Genomic DNA, 24,123 nt, shown 5'->3' with positions numbered 1-24,123 from the left:
TTATGATTTAAGTGATCTGGAGGTCAAACCCTGGGGTTAAATATTTAATTCGTGTCATAACAAGTGTCAAGTCCCTGTGATTAAATCTGCGGTGTGCTGCTCATCTTCAATTTTTTGTTAGGGATATTTCTCCAAAAATACTTTACAGTTCTTTATCAAAATTGATCTGTACAGTAAGTTTAATTAAGACATACATTGTATATTATCAGTGACTAAGTAAATCTTTCATCGTTCACAATTTGTAAGAATCCTATCCCAAATGAAAGAGCAGCTTCAAATATTTACAAGTTTATCAAAATGTCTATAAAAATGTGTAATCTCCCTAAGGATATTTCAAAAAGTTGCCATGCCTGGTTTTGAGAAGATACTGTATATTTCTTCAAAAGTGGACAGGATAATAGGTTATCTTGGATTCTGACAGTTATTCAGTTCTTAGAAAGTAGTGGATGGATATTAAAAAAGTCCCCTTGGTCCTGTATGTAGTCTTAATCTTTCATTTTGATGTCTGAAATAGAATTGCCAGCTTTAATGGACTAATGGTATTTGTTCCTATATTAATGTTGACCAGGAACACACCATCGCCATCATAGCAGGTCTAGGACAGGTTGTCTTTATCAAATGCAGTTTTGTTTTGGCTTTTAATAGCTTATATGACATTTGTAATTCCAGGTCAGCTTTGAATTTATGACCCGGGAGCTGCTATGGCATGGATTCTCCGTGAGTATATAATCATTGTTTTACTTACCAGTGAAGGGGCTGCAAAGGTTCAGTCAGTAAGAGGGCTGGCCATGTAGCCTCAGGTGAAGATTAGAGGTGTGTGGTTCGACGCTACTGGTGTCAGTTTGAGGTTGTTGGAAAGCTTAGAAGCAGACAGGTCTCTGCTGTTGTGGTTGTGTCCTTGCAGGCAAATCACTTATCTCTTATTGCTCTGGATAGCGTGTGACAGGCATTCCATATGTTGTTTAGTGATGTAGTCACCAACTACTACAAGGAGACCCCACCTCAAAATGACCCTGGCTGTTTAATAATAATAGAACAATAAACCAAACTAACAAACAAACAATCATTCAAAAAGGCCACACTTTCTTGTTGCCAAGAGCATTATATATAGTGTTATTAGAATATGATGTCATAGATTATGCTGATTCTGCACTTTCCTGACACAGGTAACATATAAATCACATATTAATTGTATTCACTTGTATGACAGAAGGTACCATTATTCATTTTCCCCCCAAGGGGCATAACTCCAGAATAATGAGTTGATGAATTCCATAAGTACATCACAGAAATTAATTTTGCCTTTTAACAGAGTATGTGTACATGTATGTAACCATGGGCAGGATAAATTCTACATCGGGATATATTTGGATTTTTTTTCTATGATTTCAGGAATTTCTGTTCTTTGTACTGCCATTAATTAATTTTCAACGCCTGAAAAACTTTGTAATGAGAAGAGTTTTACCCGTAACTACGACAGCTACTGCAGACCTGAGGACTCGTAAGCTTGAAACATGTGCTGTGTGTGGTGACAAACCAACCAACCCCCGGGAGATCGGCTGTCCTCATGTCTTCTGCTACTTCTGTATAGAGGTAAGGCTACTGACCCCGATATTATTGTTACTATAGTAACCATTACGTGTTTCCGGGTAGCTACAAGGCTGACCTGGGGTATTATTGTTACTTTAGTAACCAGTACATGTTTCAGGGTAGCTGCAAGGCTGACCCGTGGTATTATTGTTACTATAGCAACCATTACATGTTTCAGGGTAGCTACAAGGCTGACCCGGGGTAGTATTGTTACTATAGTAACCATTCCATCTTTCAGGGTAACTACAAGGCTGACCCGGGGTATTATTGTTACTATGGTAACCATAACATGTTTCAGGGTAACTACCAGGCTGACCTGGGGTATTATTGTTACTATAGTAACCATTTCATGTTTCAGGGTAACTACAAGGCTGACCCGGGGTATTATTGTTACTATGGTAACCACAACATGTTTCAGGGTAACTACAAGGCTGACCTTGGGTATTATTGTTACTATGGTAACTTATACATGTTTCAGGGTAACTACCAGGCTGACCTGGGGTACTATTGTTACTATAGTAACCATTCCATGTTTCAGGGTAACTACAAGGCTGACTCGGGGTATTATTGTTACTATAGTAACCATTCCATGTGTTTCAGGGTAACTACAAGGCTGACCCGGGGTATTCCTGTCCATTATGTGGAGCTAGTGTTGTGGATCCAAACAACATCAAACCTGTCAGGATGGTGGTCCCTACTACGTAGCCATGGATTTAAACCTCTGCCCTTTGGACAAAGTGCTTCGTATTAAAATTCTTCACCTTAAACTACTGAAGGTTATGTAGGGCATAACAGCAGACAATTAGGGAATACAGCAGGATCAGAGACCTTTAGGGAGAGTCCACGAAAATGGACTACATTGTATTAATAAATTTGAACTGTAATGAGCCATCAATATATTTGCAGTGCCCATACATTTTAATTCCATACACATGTCATGTCTTGCCCCTACAAAAGTTTAAACATTGCCTAGTCTTTCAAGAATCTCTCTACAGTCGCATTTGATATCTGATATTCATTACTCTTTGAATATACAGGTAAAGTTATGTGGACAGAATTATTCCCTGTGCTCCGAGAGAGATTGGTAAATTCATTGTGCCGATTTTTGTAAAAGAATGCATTTAATGAAAATCTCCCGACCAAAACCACCTTATAACAAGTCTGAATTTTGTAGGTGCTATCTTATCACCAATGCTGAGTTCTGTTGCAAATTTACAAGTGATTTAAGATAAAAACATGGCAAAAGTGATGTTATACAAGACATAGTATATTGTTTTCAAGTATCTTCATCGTCGATAATAAACTTCATGTTAATTCATCATTATGTTTCATTGCTGTTCAGATAATTAGTATGAGATACTAAGTATACATGTACATGTACTGTGTTGTGTTGTGCCATATTGTAAACAGTTAATTATTGTAAAAAATCATTTAATGAATAAAAGTACAAGATGTCCCAAGTGACAAAAAACCTGATATACAACTGTATCATCGTTTTATTTACATCAAAACACAGAAATAGACATGTACAATGTATTTCATCAACAAATAATTTAACCATAAAATCATCAACAAAAACAAGTTCTGCTGATACCGCACAAGATATTCCACATCTCAGCTTCCCATTCTATAGAACAGATACTGTAAATACAATCACTTTGGTGAAATCAAATTTCAGGACATATAGGAAGCCTTCTTTAAACAGATTAGCACAATGATGAATTTGAATACTTGTAGTAGCACTGGAGACAATATACAGAAATTTCAACTACTGTTATCATGAGTTAATGGAATGCTTTCAGTGTGAAAAATATTAAATTCAGATATAAACTGCTGAAAAGATGTATGTTTAGTGAAGTTCAATATTGTTAACAAAGTCTGAAACAGTATAAACGAGACATACATTTAATGGTTAGATGTCTGGTCCCAGTTTCATCAATGTTATAATATTACTTATAGTTTTACATAGAAAAGCCAGCTAAAACTGGAGTTCTTATAGGAATCTACTGTAGTGTTAGTAGTTCTTGTGGGGAATTGCTGTAGTGTTTGTAGTTCTTGTGGGGAATTGCTGTAGTGTTGGTAGTTCTTGTGGGGAATTGCTGTAGTGTTTGTAGTTCTTGTGGGGAACTGTGTAGTGTTGGAAGTGCTCATAGGGAAATGTGTAGTGTTGGACGTTCTTGTGGAGAACTGTGTAGTGTTGGAAGTGCTCATGGGGAAATGTGTAGTGTTGGACGTTCTTGTGGAGAACTGTGTAGTGTTAGTAGTTCTTGTGGGGAACTGCTGTAGTACTGGTAGTTCTTGTGGAGAACTGTGTAGTGTTGGAAGTGCTCATGGGGAAATGTGTAGTGTTGGACGTTCTTGTGGAGAACTGTGTAGTGTTGGAAGTGCTCATGGGGAATTGCTGTAGTGTTGGTAGTTCTTGTGGGGAACTGTTGTAGTGTTAGTAGTTCTTGTGGGGAACTGCTGTAGTACTGGTAGTTCTTGTGGGGAACTGTGTAGTGTTGGAAGTGCTCATGGGGAACTGCTGTAGTGTTGGTAGTTTTCATGGAGAACCTCTGGGGAATTGCTGTAGTGTTGGTAGTTCACATGGGTTATTGCTGTAGTGTTTGTAGTCCTCCCTCTGAACAACTGTTAGCTTTTCATTGAGGATTCTTCTACAAACATTTGCATCTGAAACAAAGTCAATAAGTGAAATTAGATTTAAAAGAAAACTCTGGTGTTCTTAATTAGTTGTTAACGTCCTTTCAATCGAGATAGTTCATTTAGAATGACAATATTGCATTAATCACACTAATCGACCACCTCTCACCTTGGGGTTTAACAATACACTGATGCACCTGATATCCGTTATATGGAACTACTATACTGGTATGATACACAAATCATAATAATATGTATGTGTTGTGAACGATACAGTCATTAATTTGGCTGCTATGAAAAGCCATCTACAATTTCCAGTATTCACCTGTGTGTGGCATTCTCATCCGCAGAATGTTTGCATGTGAATATGTTATTGGCACATATATTTTCATTGAGAGAGATGAGAATTCAAAGTCATATAGATCATTGTCAATTGTATGTTTCAACAGTTTGTAAGAATGGTGGAATTAATGATTATCGTGTATTGTGCCGTGAGTGGTGTATCAAAATATGTATTGTATTGTGGCTCCGTGTATCATTACACCCCTACTATAACCAGATAGCTGTTTATGTCTAGTGTAATGACATTTTACACACATCCAGATCACTTCCTAGCATTTTAACACAAGCTATGTCTCCATAAGGTCACTGGTTGCTACGAAAAACTATAAAGCTACTCTCGAAAATTACACTTACTCTTCACAAGTAAACCTGTGGTTACATGCAGTATAATCTATATCACTTACTAGATCACTGCATTATCACTGGTCAAAACTAATGTACACATGGAAAGTTTAGCAAGCACTCAAAATTTGTACTAGCTAAATCATAAATTCACAATCTTTATATTTGTTATCTATTATAGCATAAATGGACATAACAACAAACAAAAGCAGAGAACAGACAATGAAAATCAAACAACCCCAAGGATTATTTGTATTCTTAATTCTGTATCCTGATATAAAATGTTTACAAAAACAGCAAAAAAAAAGCAGAATGAAGTACAAATTACCTGATAAAGTGACCTACAGTTCTTAATCAGTGATCCTTACCTTCATATAGTCCGAGGACACTGCCTTCAGAGGGACAATGTTGGGTTCAACAAGAGTTGTCTCTCTTTGATCAGCTTTCACCCATGGGAATCCCTAATATTTCAAAAAACCAGAGACATACAAGTAAAAGTAGTAAAACCATGTATCAGGTATAGATACATACAGAGATGAAGCTATTTCAATTACACTTTTGTTTTAATACATGCTCTCGGATTTTACATAACATACTCTAAAAGCCTATTTTGCCTCTACAGGGAAATTCTACATAACTTGCATTGTGTTGTGTAAAAGTGGAGAGTGTATGTCAGCTTACTAGTTCAGTCAGTCTTGCAAGAATTTCCCTTAAGCCTAGTGGTCGGATGTTTGCCTTCAGAGCGAGAGGTTGCAATTTCAAGGCCCTGTGCAGGCAGGGAATTGTTCACAACTCCTTCCCATTACAGATTTGGTGCTATTGTCTATTCCAAGTGAAAGCCGTAGGAGATTAAGACTGAATTGTGGTTGCCTTGGGGGTGAAGACTTTGTGAAAGAGGGAGTGTGGTGGATAAGTGGAGAGTATAGGTCATGTTACTAGCTCAGGCTAGTGGGAGATACCCTTCCTGTGTCTGGCCTTGAACTTTATAGCCTTATATATATATAGCTTGTGGTAAGATGTTTGCTTTGAGAGGTTGCTAGTTTGAGCCCCTATGTGGACAGGGTGTTGTTTAACAAAAACCATCATTACCAGACTGAGACTGAGATAAATCCATTACAAACGCATGCAATAAACAATAGTGATATGGAATATATATCCAGCACTGATACATAGGCAGCCAAACTTCTTGTTTTTCTTTCTAAATGAGGAATTACAATTTCTAAGTCATACCAATAAAATGCGTGAAAAATTATTTAGATTAACATGAGATACAAGGAGGATCTTGGGGCCCACTATTTAATGAGTTTTACTGGTTCTATGTAAGACTGATCTTTTCTCTACTTTAAAGATTGGATAACAAAGATAATCTACATATGAAATCTAAGTGAGATCTAAGTAGAGCTATTTGTGAATTAAAATATTAATGCTAAATTCAATTGACAGTCATTTTAATTTTTTGATCAGACACAAAATCAAATGAGCACAAATAGGGGCCACAGGGAACCTACGTATTAAGTGTGAGAAAATCCTTCAACGACTTCCCAAGAAATAGCTATAATGATTGTTTAGGGATGGACCGACGATGGACGGACAATGAACGCAGGACGATTTGAACACACCATCCGATGATTGAGGGCTGATGATGGTGAGCTAATGATGTTGGGGAAAAAAATGTTGGCATTTTATTAACTGACGATTTAAAATATGACGATAACATTGTTTTTCCTTCACTGAATGATGCTGCGGACCATATTAGGTCAAAAATGTCTATACCAAAATAATTATAATTCTGCAGGAGGAATAGCTATAGGACCACTTAAATCAAATCTTTAACAGAGGTTGTATATGTCTGATGTTCTATCAACTTCACAATTTTTGATAAATAAAGTATGTATTTATAATTGGTATACTTTCTAGAAACAACACTATAATTCAGAAGTAAGTCACTCACCTGTACCATCTGTTTGTCGTTGATGCTGTTAGCTGCTGATTCTGTTGTTTCTATTTGGACTGTCCATGAACAGTCTGGAAGTATAGACATGATAAATTACTTATTCATTATCTTCTCCTTTGTAAGACAACATATGATCAATTTGTTTTCTTCAGGAAATGAATTAAATGTCTGTACCTAATATTTGACTCTTTTCTTTGTCCCAAAGTAGAGTACATTTGTATTTAGGGAAAGAGAATATTAAATCAAGATGTGGCTGAAAGTTGTCAATATTTGTTCAATATTACAAGAAAATGTCCTTTTTGTCTCTACCTTTTGGAAGTGGCTGAAGGAGAGCATCACTGACGTTCAGTTTGAGCAGAAAGGCACGCAGGGACTCCTCCAGCTGGTACAAATATCGATCATCTCTGTGGAAGGTAACAAATATCTATAATGTCCTACAGGACACAGAGTTCAAGTATCGGTCTCTGTTTAAGGTAACAAATATCTGACATGGCTTACAGGACACTACAGGGCATAAAATATGTCATGATCATTAGATTCTTATTTCCCTTGATAGAAATTCTTCACAATTACACTAGATCATCTCCCTTGTGTACAAGGCATCAAAAAGGCTTTTCAGCATGCCATTTTACTTATAACATCACTTTACACCAAACATTACGTAAAGGTACCAGACAGTTTAGATGAGACACCCACAGTAATAATATTCTTACCCAGAAACAGTGTATCGACACATTTACCATAGTGAGATTTCCTTATCTCACCCCAGAGTGGAGACAGGAAATTCATTTCCAACAAATAAATGTCGTGGCCCATCGATAATTTGAGTCATTTGTCTTACATTGGCGTAAGAGGGGGAAACAGGGTAAGAGAAAGATAATCATTCACAGTTTTGAGATTGAGACAAGGGAGATGTCAACCCTCTGGGTAAATATAAGATAATTAAGTTTCCAAACCCTGGGTAAAAAGCCTGGTGTTTGCCAACTTAAGAATCTTCCCCCTCAGGTTTATATCCCCTACATTATCTCGATTTCCTCCATTGGGGTAAATTACTGTTTTTTCTCTAACCAAATTAATCTAGCACCAAGTAAAGTGAAATATACAACATATGCAATGGTCATTTCTAGCTAGATCTGTATTTTCTATTTTGAATCTTAATAATTACCACATCTGTAAAATAAATACCATTCCACTAGGCTATAGGAAATAGATTGATCAATTACAGCCTATATAGCTACCCTTTCAGGTGATCAGAGTGTTGACCTATCTCTATAATGAATCTCTCCAGTGGTTGCCGGTCAGGTCCTAGGATGACAACAGATATTTTCTCTAGCTGGTTAAGCTGGTTCATATTATGGGCACTGTCCACTATATTGACCACATACTGGCACACATGAGGGTGGAGACACATCTACAATGTAACAGTGACAAGTGAAATCAAACTTAAAGCATTTATCACAGTTCATGAACCTTGAGCTCTCTAAAACATGTATTACTGTTAATTAATTTTATTTGTGCCCAGAGGAATCTGAAGACAATAGGTATTGTGAGCAATCCAATTGTCCTTCTAGCTCCAGAAAGATTTTGTTATCAAAAATGAATAGAAGACAAGTGATCACCATATCTCGAGCTAGCTGCAGACACTTTCTTATTTCATTTTCATCATTCAAGTTCATGAATCATATTGTAATGAAAATTCAACACTATTTATTTGACATTGACATTTGACCCAGCTTAAACCTTTATTTTATGACAAATAATTATATAAGTGGTTTCCAAATTGTTGCAGAATTATCATATTCACCTATTTTGTTTAAGTTTAAAATACCACATGTTTTACCTGTACAGGGACATTGTATTTTTTCCTCTTTTCAAACACACCGCGTGGATAGAGGTCCCGTAAATAGAGAATTGAATGGATAGCCACTTCCAGGAACTCGCACAAAATGTCAATACTCACTGAAATATACATACACATACATGTACATGTAACTAGAGATTTGTTCCCAACCCCTTTCCTCTCTGTTGAGATCTGAACATTAGAATACCTACACTTGTTGAAGCTTTACATGTTCATTTTGTCCACACAAATGTCACCCTATCAGCTGGATGAACAACAAGAAATAATATGTATAAACTTCTATATTCTAAACTGATGGTTACCAGTATAATCACTATTAACTTGAGTAGTTTTAATAAACTGATTGAAAATATATCTTTTTTTCCTAATTGATCATTAGTATATCTATATTTACCTGTACTTGGATAAAAAGTATATTGAGTATAAAACAAAGATGTCTAACGTTAACACAGTTTATTTACTGTAAGTGGAAATTTAAATTCCCTATGCATATTGTAACCCTGGTAAATACTAGCCGCAATATACGGCTCGGCTAGAGAGATCTTCTCTTTAGCTCGATCGGTTGAGCGTAAGACTAGTAAGCCAGAGGTCCCGGGTTCGACCCCTAGCGGAGGCAGTGATTTTAAATTTAATAATCATGCGCTCTGTTACAATATTATTTTACTCTATCTTGTAAGAAACTATAGCTCTAGTCTATAGAAAATCTTATCAATTAAGAAAAAGTATTGGTCATGGATTTTTTTCATTCAGTGATCAAATGCACGTGTACAGATCTTAAATATATATTCATATACCATATATATGATCTTTATATATATTTATAGATATATATAATGTAGACCAAAGTTTTTAGATAAAAATGTCTAAAATATGCTGTTTGTATTCGAGTTGCCTCCCTTGCATTAAGTAGACTGTACTGTTTTATCTTCAACGGTATGTTTTGAAGAGGACTAAATAGACTGCCCGATGTTCAATCCTTTCTCTTATATTTTGTATCAATACAATTGTTTGAAATTGAAACCGAATGTGCACAGATCAGTTGCCAAAAAAGGTAAAGAGCGGTTGTTATAAATGGTCAACTCGTCCCAAACACTAAATATAAGTAGGCCGAACCTCGCGCAAACACAATCCCAATGTACACGATAGCCTTTACATGCTTTACATTCTTTTATTTAACAGTCTCTCAATAAGATAATGTCTAATACATTTGTACGTAATTTCATTCAGGATTTGATTACATTTAACAAAGCGTAGTCGTACATTAATTCATTGTCTATAAATAGATTAAAAAGACTAGGCCTATTTTCGCTGTTACATTATAAAGCGCTGTACGTCTGATAAAGGCATGCTACGTATGAAAATTACCCGATCCAGTCTCTAAACTCAGCTGTGTGTTCCGTGGTTCAACAGACATCGTTAATGACGGTCATTGGAAGTCAATACAGTGGAAACTACAGGCTACAGCTGGCCACAGTCAGATCACAACCACCATCTTGGAATATGGTGTACCCAAATAAATCTAGAGTTATCGTTCTTACATTTACCCGCGGTTTTCGGTGTTTCAATAAATAAATTCTAGGGTAAACTTATTGGAATAAATCAAATAAAATCAGGCGCGGATCCAGGAATTTGAAAAAAAGGGGGGGGGGGGGGGGGGGGGGGTTAAGGCTATAAAAAAAATTCCTCATCCGAAAAAGGGGGGGGGGGGGGGGCTGACCCCAAGTTACCCCACCACCCACTCCCTGGAAAAACAGCCTTCTCCGACTGATAATTCTAACCGAGTCTAAATTATTGCCAATGGAGATCGAACAAGTGATGAACAAAATAAAGAAATACCAGACCCCAGCAGGATCATTAATTTCACTCAAGACCATTTCTATGGCGCGGGAAGGATGTCACAATTAAATATTTTTGCCTAGGCAAATCCTTCCCGCGCCATACATTTCAGCTGTTAAGAGTATTTGATTCTACCTTATTCGTTTCTTGAAGGATTATGATTGTTTTCTCAGTTAATACGACCCCATCCATCAACCCCTGGGGGTCATCCAGTGCCAATATGTGCATACCATCAAAGCGCTATCCCATACAGATAATTCTAGTAAAACATGAATAATTTCCAATGGCAAATCAACAAATGTTTCAAAATGTGATATCCCTGCATAAACATACGACGACGGACAAAAGGCAATTAGAATAGTCACGGAGACCGTCCTAGGGGACCTTAGACTAAAGTATTCTGGAGTATAGATGCATGTTTTTTATTATGGTGATTTCTTATTTCAAAATTAATTAATTTTTACAAAAGATTAAAACATTTACTATCCATAATTAGGAGCAAATGTTCAATTTCAGTACACATGGTTCGTAGATTTTTCATACCAAAATTCAAGCACTTTTCCAGCATGTATTTTTTTTAATTTTCAAGGTGCATTTTTTGGCTTGTAGAGATGAAAAATTTGTGTCATGTAAGTTATATATTGCTCATAAGATTGCGCTTGTAATAAACGGACATCACAATGGGGATATCATGGAAAATCATGCTGGTGATTATTTTCTCTCACAATGTTCTTGTGATAATTACGTACACTTAAATGAATCTGAAAAAGCAAGTTAATAGCAAGCATGTATGAATTCCAGTACTTTTCCAGCTCTACAACCCAAAAATCAAGCACTTTCCATCATCTGTACAAACCATGGTACATCAGTGATTTCCAGATAAGGAAAAGGACAATTCTAAAAACAGACCAAGACCGATTCTTGCTGCATTTAATTCAGTAGAAGATAAAAAGAACTTCTTCAAAAACATCAAAGAACTTCAGAATGAAGGAAGGTATAAGGAGATTTCTATAAGCAATGACCTAACCAAACAGGAAAGGCAGAAGTAATCAGAACTTAGAGATGAAGCCAAAAGGAAAACTAGTCAAGGATCGGGGGAATACACGTAGCGAGTAAGAGGTACCCCTTGGGACAGGAAAGTAAGAAGATTCAGAAAACAGGAATAAATCAGAAGGATAATGTCACCAAATTGCAAAATTCTCAACATTATTTTAGCTGTATTTACACAAACATAGATTGTCTTTCAAACAAATTAGACGAGTTAAAATCAAGGATAAACTTGCTAGACAACACAGATATCATGGGGATTACAGAAATATATCCAAAGAATTTTAGGTATTTGCCAAACAAAGCTGAATTAAGAATTGAAGGATACAACCTTTTCAAAAATGAGAACTCGGGAGATCGACAGAGAGGAGTCGGGCTGTACATAAAGTCAGAACATCATGGAGTAGAAGTAGACATGGGAAGCACATGAAAACACAAAGGAATTACTGAAACTGTTAGATAAGGTATCGTCAAAGAAGGAATATAGCCACTTATTAATCATGGGCGATTTTAATTTGCCGAAAATAGACTGGAATTCATGGTCACCAGGTAATGACAAACAAAGCGAAAGTTTTGTAGAATGTTTAAGGGACAATTATCTTTGCCAACATACAACAGATTTTACAAGAATGAGAAAAGGAAGCGAGCCAAGTATTTTAGATTTAATATTAACAAATGAAGATGAAATGATCAGAGAAATTACGTGCGACAGCCCAGTAGGAAGTAATGACCACTTGGTTTTGAGCCTCAAATTTCATTGTAATAAAACTCCTTCTGCGAATAAAACCCATCGTCTGAATTACAACAAGGGCGACTTCGAAAGCATGAGAAATGATGTCCCTATAAACAGGAATGGAATACTCAATGGCAGCATAGATGAAATGTATAAAACTTTTACAGGGATTATTGAAGCAAGTGCAAACAAATATATACCAAAGAGAAAGTCTAAAGGCCACCCAGTATATGGAAAACTTAATCTACCCCTGAATAAAGACACTTTGAAATTAATAAACAAAAAGCATAGGACATGGCAAAGATACATGGAAACAAAAAGTGAGAGCGAGTACAAAGAATATGCTAAAGCCAGAAACCAAGTAAAGTGGGAAATCTAGAAGAGAAACGGAAAAGAGTATAGCTGAGGATATAAAGCAACATCCAAAACGTTTCTGGAAATACTTTAACTCAAAAAGGAAAATTAAAATAGGAATTTCAGACTTAAAGGGACTTAATGGAGATGATCAGCAGATGGCAGTAACAGACGGAAAAAGTCGAAGTCCTTGCCATTTTTTTCAGTAGTGTTTTTACAAATGAACCGCCCGGGGCCCTATCAGAGTTTGAAAACAGGAATCCAAGCTACCCTTTTAAAGAAATTGTTTGTAATCAGAATGTCGTGGAAAAATTACTCGGGAACCTATTTGAAAACAAGTCACAGGGACCAGATAGAATGCACCCAAAAATTCTAAAAGAGATCAGAAACAATATAAGTTCACCTTTGGCAGATATTCTTAACAAATCATTATCAGAAGGAAAACTACCCCAGGCGTAGAAAGAGGCAAACATAACCGCAATCTACAAAAAAGGATCCAAATCTGACCCGGGTAACTACAGACCTGTAAGCCTGACAAGCGTAATAGTTAAGACACTCGAAAAATTAGTGAGAGATAGCATTGTTGAACATATGGATAAAAATAACTTTCTAAGCCCCAAACAATTTGGTTTTATATCTGGAAGGTCAACTCAACTACAATTGCTAACAGTACTGGAAAATTGGACAGAGATAATAGACAAGGGCGGGGAGCTAGATGTTATATACATGGATTGCATGAAGGCATTTGATAAAGTGCCACACCAACGTTTATTGAGGAAATTGTCAGGATATGGTGTTAGCCTTCAGGTTGTTAATTGGATAAAAGACTTCTTAAGAAATAGATGCCAGCGAGTAATAGTCAACGGAGAATCCTCTAAATCGTACCCGGTAATGAGTGGTATCCCCCAGGGAAGTGTATTGGGCCCAATATTATTCGTTGTATATATCAACGATCTACCAGAAATACCAGTGTCCCAATCGCCGCTCTTTGCTGATGATACCAAATTATACAGACAAATAAGCAATAGCGAGGATGTTAAAATACTCCAGAACGATTTGGATAATCTTCAAAATTGGTCCGACGAATGGCTACTGAAGTTCCACCCTAATAAATGTAAAGTTCTTTCGCTTAAAGCAACTCAAAAACGAAAATACTATATGGAAGGATTGGGAGGAGAAAGAATTCAACTGGAACATGTCAAGAACGAAAAGGACATTGGTGTCACCATAGATGAGGATTTAAACTTCAAAACGGACATACAGTTAATTGTCAATAAAGCTAACAGTATACATGTAGTTGGACTGATTAGAAGATCTTTCGTGTATCTGGACGAACTCATGTTCAAAATGCTATTTAAAGCTCTAGTTAGACCCCACCTTGAGTATGCTGCAAGTGTTTGGAACCCATCAAAAGTAAAAGATATAGAACTCATTGAAAATGTGCAGAGAAGGGCAACAAAACTGATCCCTGGATTTAAAAATATCTCGTACCCGGAACGGCTACAACGGTTAAATCTCCCAACGCTACAGCACCGTAGGACCAGAGGAGATATGATTAACGTTTTTAAGATAGTAAATAACATATACGATAGTAGAATAAACTTTTTCGAAATGATCAAGATGAGTAGAACCAGAGGTCACGATAAGAAAATATTCAAAAAGCGATGTCGTCTTGATGGAAGGAAACATTTTTTCAGTTACCGAGTTATTGATTTATGGAATAGCTTGCCACAAATTGTTGTCAATGCTGATTCTGTCATAAAATTTGAAATAATGTTAGATGATCATTGGAAAAATAACCGTTTTTATTCATGATTGTACAGGAACTAATATAAAGCCATTAATTACACAGGAAATATTTATATTATACTATGTATTGATATTGATATGGATATAGAGGCTTCAAGCCTGCGTCCATTAATTATGATAATAAATGCTAATAAAATGCTAATAAATGCTAATAAATATACTGTTATGTTCTCAGAAAATGTCTATTCAAACAAAGGCTATATCTCAGGAAGGTGATCGAATCCTGTCACTTAGCCACAGAGCTTTTAATCCCTGTATACACGTGTCCATGCAACATGGCTTCTAAATTTGTAGACTTTCGTAGCGTAATGAGCAAATATATCAATTACAAAACAACAGGTAAGTACCAAAATTTAACACACGTGATGGTAAACGCCAAAATCTGACGCACCAATATTCAACCATCCTATTTGGAGCACAAAACGCAAACTTTTGGCAACACCAAAATATCCCAAAGTATAGTTATGAATTAATCGTAATTCCATCGATGACTAGAAGTCTGCAATCCTTTTTGGTTATACATGCCTGTTATAGATGTCTATGTTGTATATAAAAATATCCATGAACAGGTACGAAAGGTCGATTTGTGACTGGTCCTCTCTTTATATTCTATTTCTTCACATCAAAGGCAATGAGAACATTCATCTGCTGACTACAGCCCCGAGGATCCTCCGAGTGGAACTCGAGGCCTGGGACGGGGCAAGAGGATATGCCCAGTACTCGAAATTCCAGGTGGACGGTGAAGAAAACAACTACACACTTCTTGTGCAAGGATTCTCCGGGAACGTTTCTTGTAAGTCATCATAATTTTTTTTATGATTTCAAAAGGTGTGGTACTTAAATGTACTAATGTCAATGAAAATTACGTTGTCTACTCATGCGGCCTATCAAACATGTATTTGCTAATATTTCATATGGACGCCATCATATCTTAAAACAAACTGAAAGTGATTGACCTACTCTTTATCTCAGAAAAAGGGAAGACTTATCATATTTGTTTACTGTATTTTGAAAACACATAGCAACTAATACTATGTACGTGCTTCACGCAGGTGATTGTGTGTGATGCTTCTGAAAACACAAAATATCGATATAAACCGCCGAAATTCAAAAACGGTTTAACAAGAGAAAATAACCAAACATATAGATCAGCGTAGAGAACCATGAAAAAGCACATGGAGAAAACTGTCAGGTGCTGCGATTGATTAAACGTCTTTGGTGTCATTGACAACATCCGAAATACAAATCTAGGTCAACTCAAGGTTAGACCACAATCTAAGATGAGAGTAGGGATGGTTACGAGGAAACCACTAGTCATGTTAAAAAGCATCTGAGTTCATATCACATAAGGAAATAGGATATAGATTGAAATTGACGATAAATTAGGTAATTAGCAAGTTTTAAATTGTTTTAAGTGAATTTGAACAATACTTTATGTAAATGAAGCTTAATCAAGCATAATAAATCATGTTTCTCTTTTTAATAGCGTTTTCAACCCTTTTATCAGATAGCAGTTTGCCTGGTTTCTGAAAAATGACTGGCATATCTTAGTTTGAGGCTGGTTCTCATTGTAGTAGTTGGTGACTACCTCACCGAACAACATGCAGGTGGGCTGTCGTATGCCGGCATCCAGGACACAACCACGACAGCACTGAAAATAAATATATTACTTTTACATGTTTGATTTACTATGTTTTTTTGTGATAATTACCTTTTTATTTTGAGGTAGGTCTATTTGTAGTAGTTGGTGACTACCTCACTGAACAACACATTGGATGCCCGTCGCACGCCATCAACAGTAATGAAAGTACTTCAAAGTGTCTTGTCCAAGGACAACCGCAATTTACTGCGGTGTGAGACCTTCCATTGCAATTAACTGTTCAAATTTCTTTATTTTTCTTGTTTCTACAGTATTTTTTTCTTCAGTAGAACACAGAGGGAAATTGATTGCAGTCAGAGGCCTGCAAAGTAGTATGCGCCTCCTAATGTAAATACATTTTCCGTGGCAGTGTGGGCCTTAAAACAGAAACATACATTGCGAACTGTTTACACAGGTCCCTGTGCAGCTGTATTCTACCTGTGTGCAGATGGCATTTCGAAGACTATTTTGTAAAATTTTGATAATTAAATCCTGTTATTTAATTCTTTGGTATTGTCAAATAATCTCTATAAAACATTTGAAGTAAGTTAAAAAAAATCTAAATACAAAAGTAATAAAAAGTATACAGTATATGGTTCCCCACCTATAATAATTGAAGTTGACTTAATGAGATATAATAAATATATGATAGTTCAATTTCTTTTTTTAGTATAAACTTTTAATTTGTCAGAATTTATTTCATGCACATTCTTTTCTTCTACATATGTAAGCGAAAGGTTTAATTAAATATCTTACAGTTAGTATGGAATTTGAGGCAAAAGATATTCTCAAAATTAACTGATTTTTACCTGTGCGCAGATGACATTTCCAAGGAGATTATTTTGTAAACTTATGATTATTAGGTAAATCCTATTAATTCTTTAATTCTGTCTGGTTATTTTCTATAATATCTGTATTACGTTGAAATTACTTGAAAATCAAAGTATCAAAACAAATTATGTTACCTTTAACATGGTATTTAACCCCAAATTACTGAATTTAACTTAATGTGAAATAATAATTAAGTTGTTTTAGTATAATTTTGTTATAACATGTTTCTCGCAATCTAATTAAATGCGACAAAAAGAATCAATTCATAATCAATTCATAATTCAATTTCAAAAGATAAAAAAAAATTACACATCTTTCTACATCCAAAGTAACTGAATTTTACTTAATGCGACATAAACATTGACAATATGTTAGCTTTCTTGCATGTCATTTTCTTCGGTGCATAAAAGTGAAAGGTTTAAATATGTATTTGAGTCAAACAGTAAATACCAATCGAAATACTTGAGTAGCTTACCGAAACGATAGGTCCTTCTGGCTTGACGGTGGCGGGAAAACTGAAGCGTCCGGCAAAGTCCGTGCAGTATAAGGGGATGATCTCACTGGCTAGCAGTATTTTCATTGGTGAAAATATGTAATTATTAATATTACGATTGCATTATTATTATTCCTTAATTTCCTCCAAATTGAAGAGTTACAAAAAGAAATATACATTGTTGTCAAAAATAAACACATCAATTATTTACAGAGATGACCGGGTAAATGAATACATAATGAAATAGTTAAATAACTACATAATGAAAGGTCACGAAAGTAGCAAATGATACAAAATCATAACAATGCATGTGAAGCCTGAGGTTTCCAGCGGTTGGGAAGAGCCCTACCAGCAAAGTCCTCTCAGGCTTTCACAGGCATTAACACACACGACGGGGGTGATATAATAATAATAATAGATAAATAATTGATAAATCAATTAAACAGTTATTAATTTGGCACTACTCATGTAAAAAAAAAAAACAACATTGTATGCCATACGTGTATTACACTATTAATGCTGATATAACAGCAACATTTTATCAACAAAAATAGCACTATGCAGTACAAATATCACATGATCAGATGGACTTAATATGTAGGGAAGACTTACCACCAAGTAGTACATGAATTAAGTTATATTCCGATAAGGAATGTAAGAACACGCTAAATTCTATATCAAAAACAGCACTAATAAGACACCAGAGATCGTCTTTAACACTTTCAGTTTTTGTACAATGGAGTACTATATGTGATATACGGTCATCATGTAAAATACCACAGAAATGGCACAATTCTATAAGGTTTGCTGATCTTAAATCCGTACATAGTCGAACTATATTACTTAACGTGCTGAGATGTTCAGGGAATTTTAGTGCTACTGTCCATAAAATATGTGGAGAAATTACATCTTGAATGAGCATAAACCTACTGAAATCTGAATCGTTATTCATTCTATTGTACATCATTAATTCTTCCCAATTAAAAACAGCTTTATAGACGATTGACTTCCATTTCGAACTACTTGGAAAAATTGTATCTGAAGTATACTGCAACAACTGATTAAACAAATCATACTTGCGAAGTATTCTCACGATATCAGGAATAAAACCAGTTTGACATGATTCCTTCAAAAGATACATGAATAGACGTTTGAGAAATATAGTATGAGTTAAGTATTTACTGTCCAGCCTGCAAAGACGACCAAGAAATAAAAGTTTTCTGATGTCAGTATAACCTTCAATAGTGGTCCATCCAATTAGGGAAATGGCCATATCAGTTCTAGTTCTAATATTTAACCCTTGAATGGATTTTACAATAAAATTTTGAGCGCGCTCTAATTTGATTAATTCGGTTCTCGATAATTGCCATAGTTCACACCCATACAGTGCAGACGGGAACACTTTAGTCTTAATAATCTTTGAAACAGTTAAAGGATTAAGGGTCCTAGGGGGAGCACCAGATCGAACAAGAGCCATGGTTCCACTTTTCATTCTCTTACATGCAGACTCCGTTCTGTCTGCTGAACACAGTTTAAAATTCAAAACCACACCAACGTGCGTAATATTCTCAACAACTGGTAATGCTTTACCATATAAAGACACATCTTTTACCAAAACTTGTTTTCTGCCTTTTGTAAAAACAACAATTTTACTTTTATCTACAGAGAATGAAAATCTCCATTTACAACTATAACTTTCACAAAGTGTAACCATATCTTGTAAACCAACACTTGTGTTACTGATCAAACATATGTTATCCGCTTGTGTGGGGATATTAACCTTGGTATCAATAACAAAGGCTCCTTTTCCCGACAATTCGACATCAATTAATAGATCGTTGATAAAAACCAGGTACATTTTAGCAGATAAGGACCCCCCTTGCAAGATCCCTCTCTCCATAAGAACAGGTAAAGATTGATAACCCTTAAAGGCAACGTGACTTACAAAACAAGTATACATATTTCTCAATATAGTCCAAATTTTGCCTTTAAATCAAACCCATTTTGTACAGTTTGAGCAATAACCCTTCGTGCCAAACAGTATCGAAAGCTTTTTTTGCTATCTAAAAATGCTACGAAAGAATCAGTCATTTTCTAGATTATATCTCACACATTCCTGTAAGTTGAAGGAAGTGCATAGACTACATAAATTTTTCATATAAGCTGATTGTTGTCTGTTTGGAAATGTTTCAGAATCTAGTAAAAAATCCATTCTGACAGATAAAATTGACTCGAATATTTTAAAAAAGACAGGTATAAGAGTTATACCCCTATAACTATTTGGGTCGTCTTTGGGTTTTCCATTATCCTTATACAAAGTGAAAATTGTTCCTCTTTTCCAGCCTTCAGGTATATGCTCATATTTTACAACTAATTTGAACAGTTTGGTAATGAAGCGCAATAGTCTATCACCTCCAAACTTAATGTGTTCATAAACCAGGCTATCATACCCGCCAGCTTTGCCGCTCTTAAATTTCTTACATACTTCTCGCATTTCGTCCGTGGTAAACATTTCTGACAAAAAGATATCTTTTTCTTGATAAGACTGATTTTGAATTTCATTAACTTCAAGTAGTACATCTTGAAAAAAGTTTTCATCAAACGAATCAAGTATCTCATTCTTGAACAACTTACTAAAATGATGGCCCCGTGCATTTACAATTCGTTCGAGTTCGCGAAGTGTGGTACCATTGTGTTTCATTTCAGTTTGACAACAACCAATATTTTTTGTACGATTTTTAAGTAGTTTCCAAAAGAGGTTTTGGTCAACGTCTCCAGATTTATCTATTTCGGCAAATTGCTCTTTCATATATAGATTAAAAGCATGACGAAGATTTTGTCTGAGTTTTGTTTTTTACAGCCTTGTATTCAAAGAACATTTGATTATTCCCTCTTGGTCTGCCAGCCGCATTCCAAAACGACCTCTTGGAAACCATTTCATTATGCAATTCAGATAAATCTTTGTTCCAATATGGTTTCAAATACTTCTTAAAAGAACATCTCTGAATTGACTTTTTAATACGCTATGCGTGTTCGATCGGCGCAAATCGTTCCGGGTGTCCCCGTCCGGCCCTACCTGTTCGTTACAACGTTGTGCACGTGGTGCATGCTGGTTGCCCAACCCTTGTAAAACTTAATTGGACTGGTACCATTAATTTCGTGTGTAAACTTAGTTTGTTATAGCAAATACCATCTGATGTTTATCAAAACAACCACCCATCTATATAATTTCACGATATACATGTATATATACATAATGTACAAAGAAAATAAAATGGGACAAAATTCACACCTAGGACTTGCATTTTTAATATTTAAACATATTTTCATTTGTAACTGAACTTTACAAAGGGATTGGGCACAAGTTATACTACTCATATAAAGCCCTTTCCCGATATAATTACACATAATCATTACAACAAGATGCCATATTTACATATTTAATTTGAGAGAGAGAAAGAAGGAAGCATAAGTTAGAGTATGAAAGAGAACGAAGGAAGGGAAGGATTTCAATCGGAGACTGCACAGACCGGTGAAATTATAAACGACCATGGAATCGGAACTCTTGCGGAAAGGGCACAGTTGAGTTTTTGTTGGATACGCAAGTGTGTAACGTACACACGAAGTGTAACGTTAACGTTCGATCTGTTGACAGTGTTGTCATCTTTACTGAAAACTCTAAGCATATGATGCGATTGAATCAACGGTTAGGATTTCTTTTGTGATATGAAGTGATTGCAGACTCACTATTTATAGTTCACCAGCTTAAACCTGTTGATAAATCACACCTGTATCAATCCAGCGAAAGGGGTCGAAGGGGGTAACGCTAAGAAAGCGTTTCAGTTCATTTTTTGCAACGGATAATATTGAAATGTTTACTAAGTTTTTATTTTCTGTTTGCATTAAAACCTCGCAATTAAAAGTTGTAGTTATATTAGGCAATAGGCAATATATACAGTTGTCCCGGCTGAATAAAAATAAGTCAACCATATTTGTTTTCTTCTGTATGTAAATATCTCCCAGATTGCACTGCGATAAGGTCAAGTGTATGCAAAGTAGAAATTATAATGTTCAAAAGTTCGAAGCTTCTTGGCTTCATTCCGACAATTTTTTACATTATGATTTTTTTTATTTGCCTGTCTTAAATAGGTACTTATATATGGACTGATGGTCATTTATTGCCCAAATAATAACAATTTATTACACTGTCGGATGTAAGCATTTATGTCATATTTTAATGTTTCATTGGGGTATGAAAAAAATGTTTGCAAACTGTATGAATCCGCTGCAAACTTTTTTTTCCATACCTCTATGAAACTAAAAAATGATTGACATCAACGCTTATAATTAATTTTTGAAATTGATTTTCAAAATCAAAACATGTTTTATGTACAATTAAATTGATTTTATAAGGGATTAAGTGCAAAGCAATACGCAATGTAAATGGCCGTTTTGTGACATCACATATGTCGAGCCATTTTCGGATTTTTTTTCATAGAGATATGAAAAAAAATCTCAACCAATCAGAAAGCCGCATTCTGCGAACACACACTGGACAATTATTGACATTAAAAAAAAAAAAAAAAATGGTATTGGTCGTTGGAGTGTAACGGGTGTCAATCATGTAGGATATATGTTAATAAAAGCTTGTTGGATGACAATGACATTGGCACGTTATAGAAAGGCGGATGAGTTACGGTTTTGGTGTATAATTATGAAGTTGTTTTTACTCTGTGGTGCTTTTTATGTTGTAATTGTTGTGTACCGTCATGGAATAAAGTAAATCATGTTTTATTTTCAATACCTTCTGTCTTCATTGCATGCTGTCTTTCAAGTCAAATAAACCTGGATTGTATGTAAAATCAAACCTTAACAGGAGAATCTCGTTGAACGTTGTCTGTTACACAGGTACAGTGGACAGGTAAGTGTTCATTATAGATTCTGTGATTATTTATATATCTATTTACTTCTTGGTAAGACTTGTTTGAAATATTGGTGTTACAAATTTGTATACAACATTTTTTAATCTACATACATGACATACTTTTGGTTTGTTTTTGTTTAACGTCCTATTAACAGCCAGGATAATTTAAGAACGTGCCAGGTTTTGGAGGTTGGAAAAGCCGGAGTGCCCGGAGAAAAAAACCACCGGCCTACGGTCAGTACCTGGCAACTGCCCCAAGTAGGTTTCGAACTCGCAACCCAGACTTGGTTTTCACTACGTAGTGTACTGGAGTTCAGACTGTAGTGCACTAGAATTCACATCGTAGTGCACTTAAGATCACATAGTAATGCATTGGAATTCGCATCGTAATGAACGAGGGTTTACATCGTAGTGCGCTGGAGTTTTAATCGCAGTGCACTGGAGTTCACAGTGTAAAGCACTAGAATTCATATCATAGTAAACTGGAGTTCTCGTCGTAATGAACTAAGGTTCACATCGTAGTCCATCGGAGTTCATACTAGCGCACTAGATTTAACCTGTACTAGACCCGATGATACTAGTACATCTGTGCATTTTTATGTAATGAGGGGCTTGTGAGGGGCCGCGGTGGCCGAGTGGTTAAGCTGCCCCGACACTTCATCACTAGCCCTCCACCGAACTATAGGGTTAACTTAGTGCACAATCTAGTGAACCGAGTTCAACTTTCTTATGTACACTAGTGTACTTGACTACCAAGTTTAAATTGCTCCCAACTGTGCACAAAATTGAATTTGAACATGCCGTGGTTACGTAATAAACAACACACGATTTGATATATACACGTGTTTGTGACGTAACTAATGATGTCGTTGTGACGTAATAAATGATCCAATATACATGTCTTAGTGACGTAATCAATGACATTATAATTAAATGCACATGTTGTGGTAATGTAATCAACAGCATATGTTGGTGACGTAATCAATTACACGCAATGAAATATATAGAGGATATTGAATGGTTTCCCGTTGAATATAACATATTTCACGAGTATGACAGAATGACAGAATATCGATATTTTCACGGGTGCTGAATATAACATATCATTTTTGGTGACTCTATCAATGACACACAATGATATACATATATATTTTGGTGATAGGTAGTCCACAGCAAATCAATTGAGCTTCCAAAAAACAAGACTACAGATGACGGATATTACCATGTATATGCTGGTAAATCGTCCAACAACAGTGACGCCGAAACAGTGATTTCAGCTATCATAAAATTTGAACACGCCAGCTGTTTCCCCAGGTCTTCCTCTTATAACTCTTATAACGGGTCTTATGACCAGGAAGAGGCAAAATGGGGAAGTAAAATATATGACATGCCTTATTGGGATAAATACATATTTCAACTCTCAAATTTGTGACATTTCGGTAAGTGTTTAAGAGAAGTCTATGTAGTATCAAAAACACATGTATATGAAATAAGATTCTTCAATCACCGATTTCAAAATACTGATAGCCATTTCTACTATCGACTGTCCTATCAAAGATGAAAGACGGCGAGTCGCTGTACCCGAAGAGCTCACAATCTCGCTGGACCACTTTCCGGAGTCTGATGAGATCCTTCATTGGTACTTGGTTGTAGGCCTGTATAAGGGCCTCCATTTTCTGTTGTTTTAAAGCCTCTCGATCAATCGATGGGTCCATTATGATATCTGCT

General features: G+C 35.7%; 2 protein-coding genes across 3 annotated transcripts in view; one reads left to right on the top strand and one right to left on the bottom strand.

Annotated features, from left to right (window-relative positions):
- LOC117345131 (peroxisome biogenesis factor 2-like) overlaps window positions 1-3,066 on the top strand; it is a 45,029-nt gene extending 41,963 nt beyond the window's left edge. The window contains exons 6-8 of the mRNA XM_033908110.1: window positions 670-717; window positions 1,393-1,593; window positions 2,191-3,066. Coding sequence (XP_033764001.1) covers window positions 670-717; window positions 1,393-1,593; window positions 2,191-2,295 — 354 coding nt within the window. The 3' untranslated portion in view covers window positions 2,296-3,066. The remainder of the gene's footprint in view (window positions 1-669; window positions 718-1,392; window positions 1,594-2,190) is intronic.
- Window positions 3,067-3,961: 895 nt separating this feature from the next.
- Window positions 3,962-10,248, bottom strand: LOC117345132 (mitotic spindle assembly checkpoint protein MAD2B-like). Of its 2 annotated transcripts, XM_033908112.1 has the most exons (8): window positions 10,095-10,248; window positions 8,709-8,827; window positions 8,107-8,279; window positions 7,178-7,272; window positions 6,866-6,939; window positions 5,283-5,375; window positions 4,206-4,260; window positions 3,962-4,174 (listed from the first exon to the last, which is right to left on the bottom strand). In XM_033908112.1, the coding sequence occupies exons 1-7, from the start codon at window positions 10,141-10,143 to the stop codon at window positions 4,222-4,224; spliced, it is 642 nt and encodes a 213-aa protein (XP_033764003.1). In that variant the 5' UTR covers window positions 10,144-10,248; the 3' UTR covers window positions 3,962-4,174; window positions 4,206-4,221. The 2 variants fall into 2 exon arrangements, with proteins under 2 accessions (XP_033764003.1, XP_033764002.1); XM_033908111.1 differs by having other exon boundaries at window positions 3,962-4,260.
- Between the last annotated feature and the right edge of the window lie 13,875 nt (window positions 10,249-24,123).

This window comes from Pecten maximus, chromosome 16 (assembly GCF_902652985.1).
Source record: "Pecten maximus chromosome 16, xPecMax1.1, whole genome shotgun sequence".
NCBI classification, from domain to species: Eukaryota; Metazoa; Mollusca; class Bivalvia; order Pectinida; family Pectinidae; genus Pecten; species Pecten maximus.
This window is presented reverse-complemented; position numbering and strand designations above follow the sequence as displayed.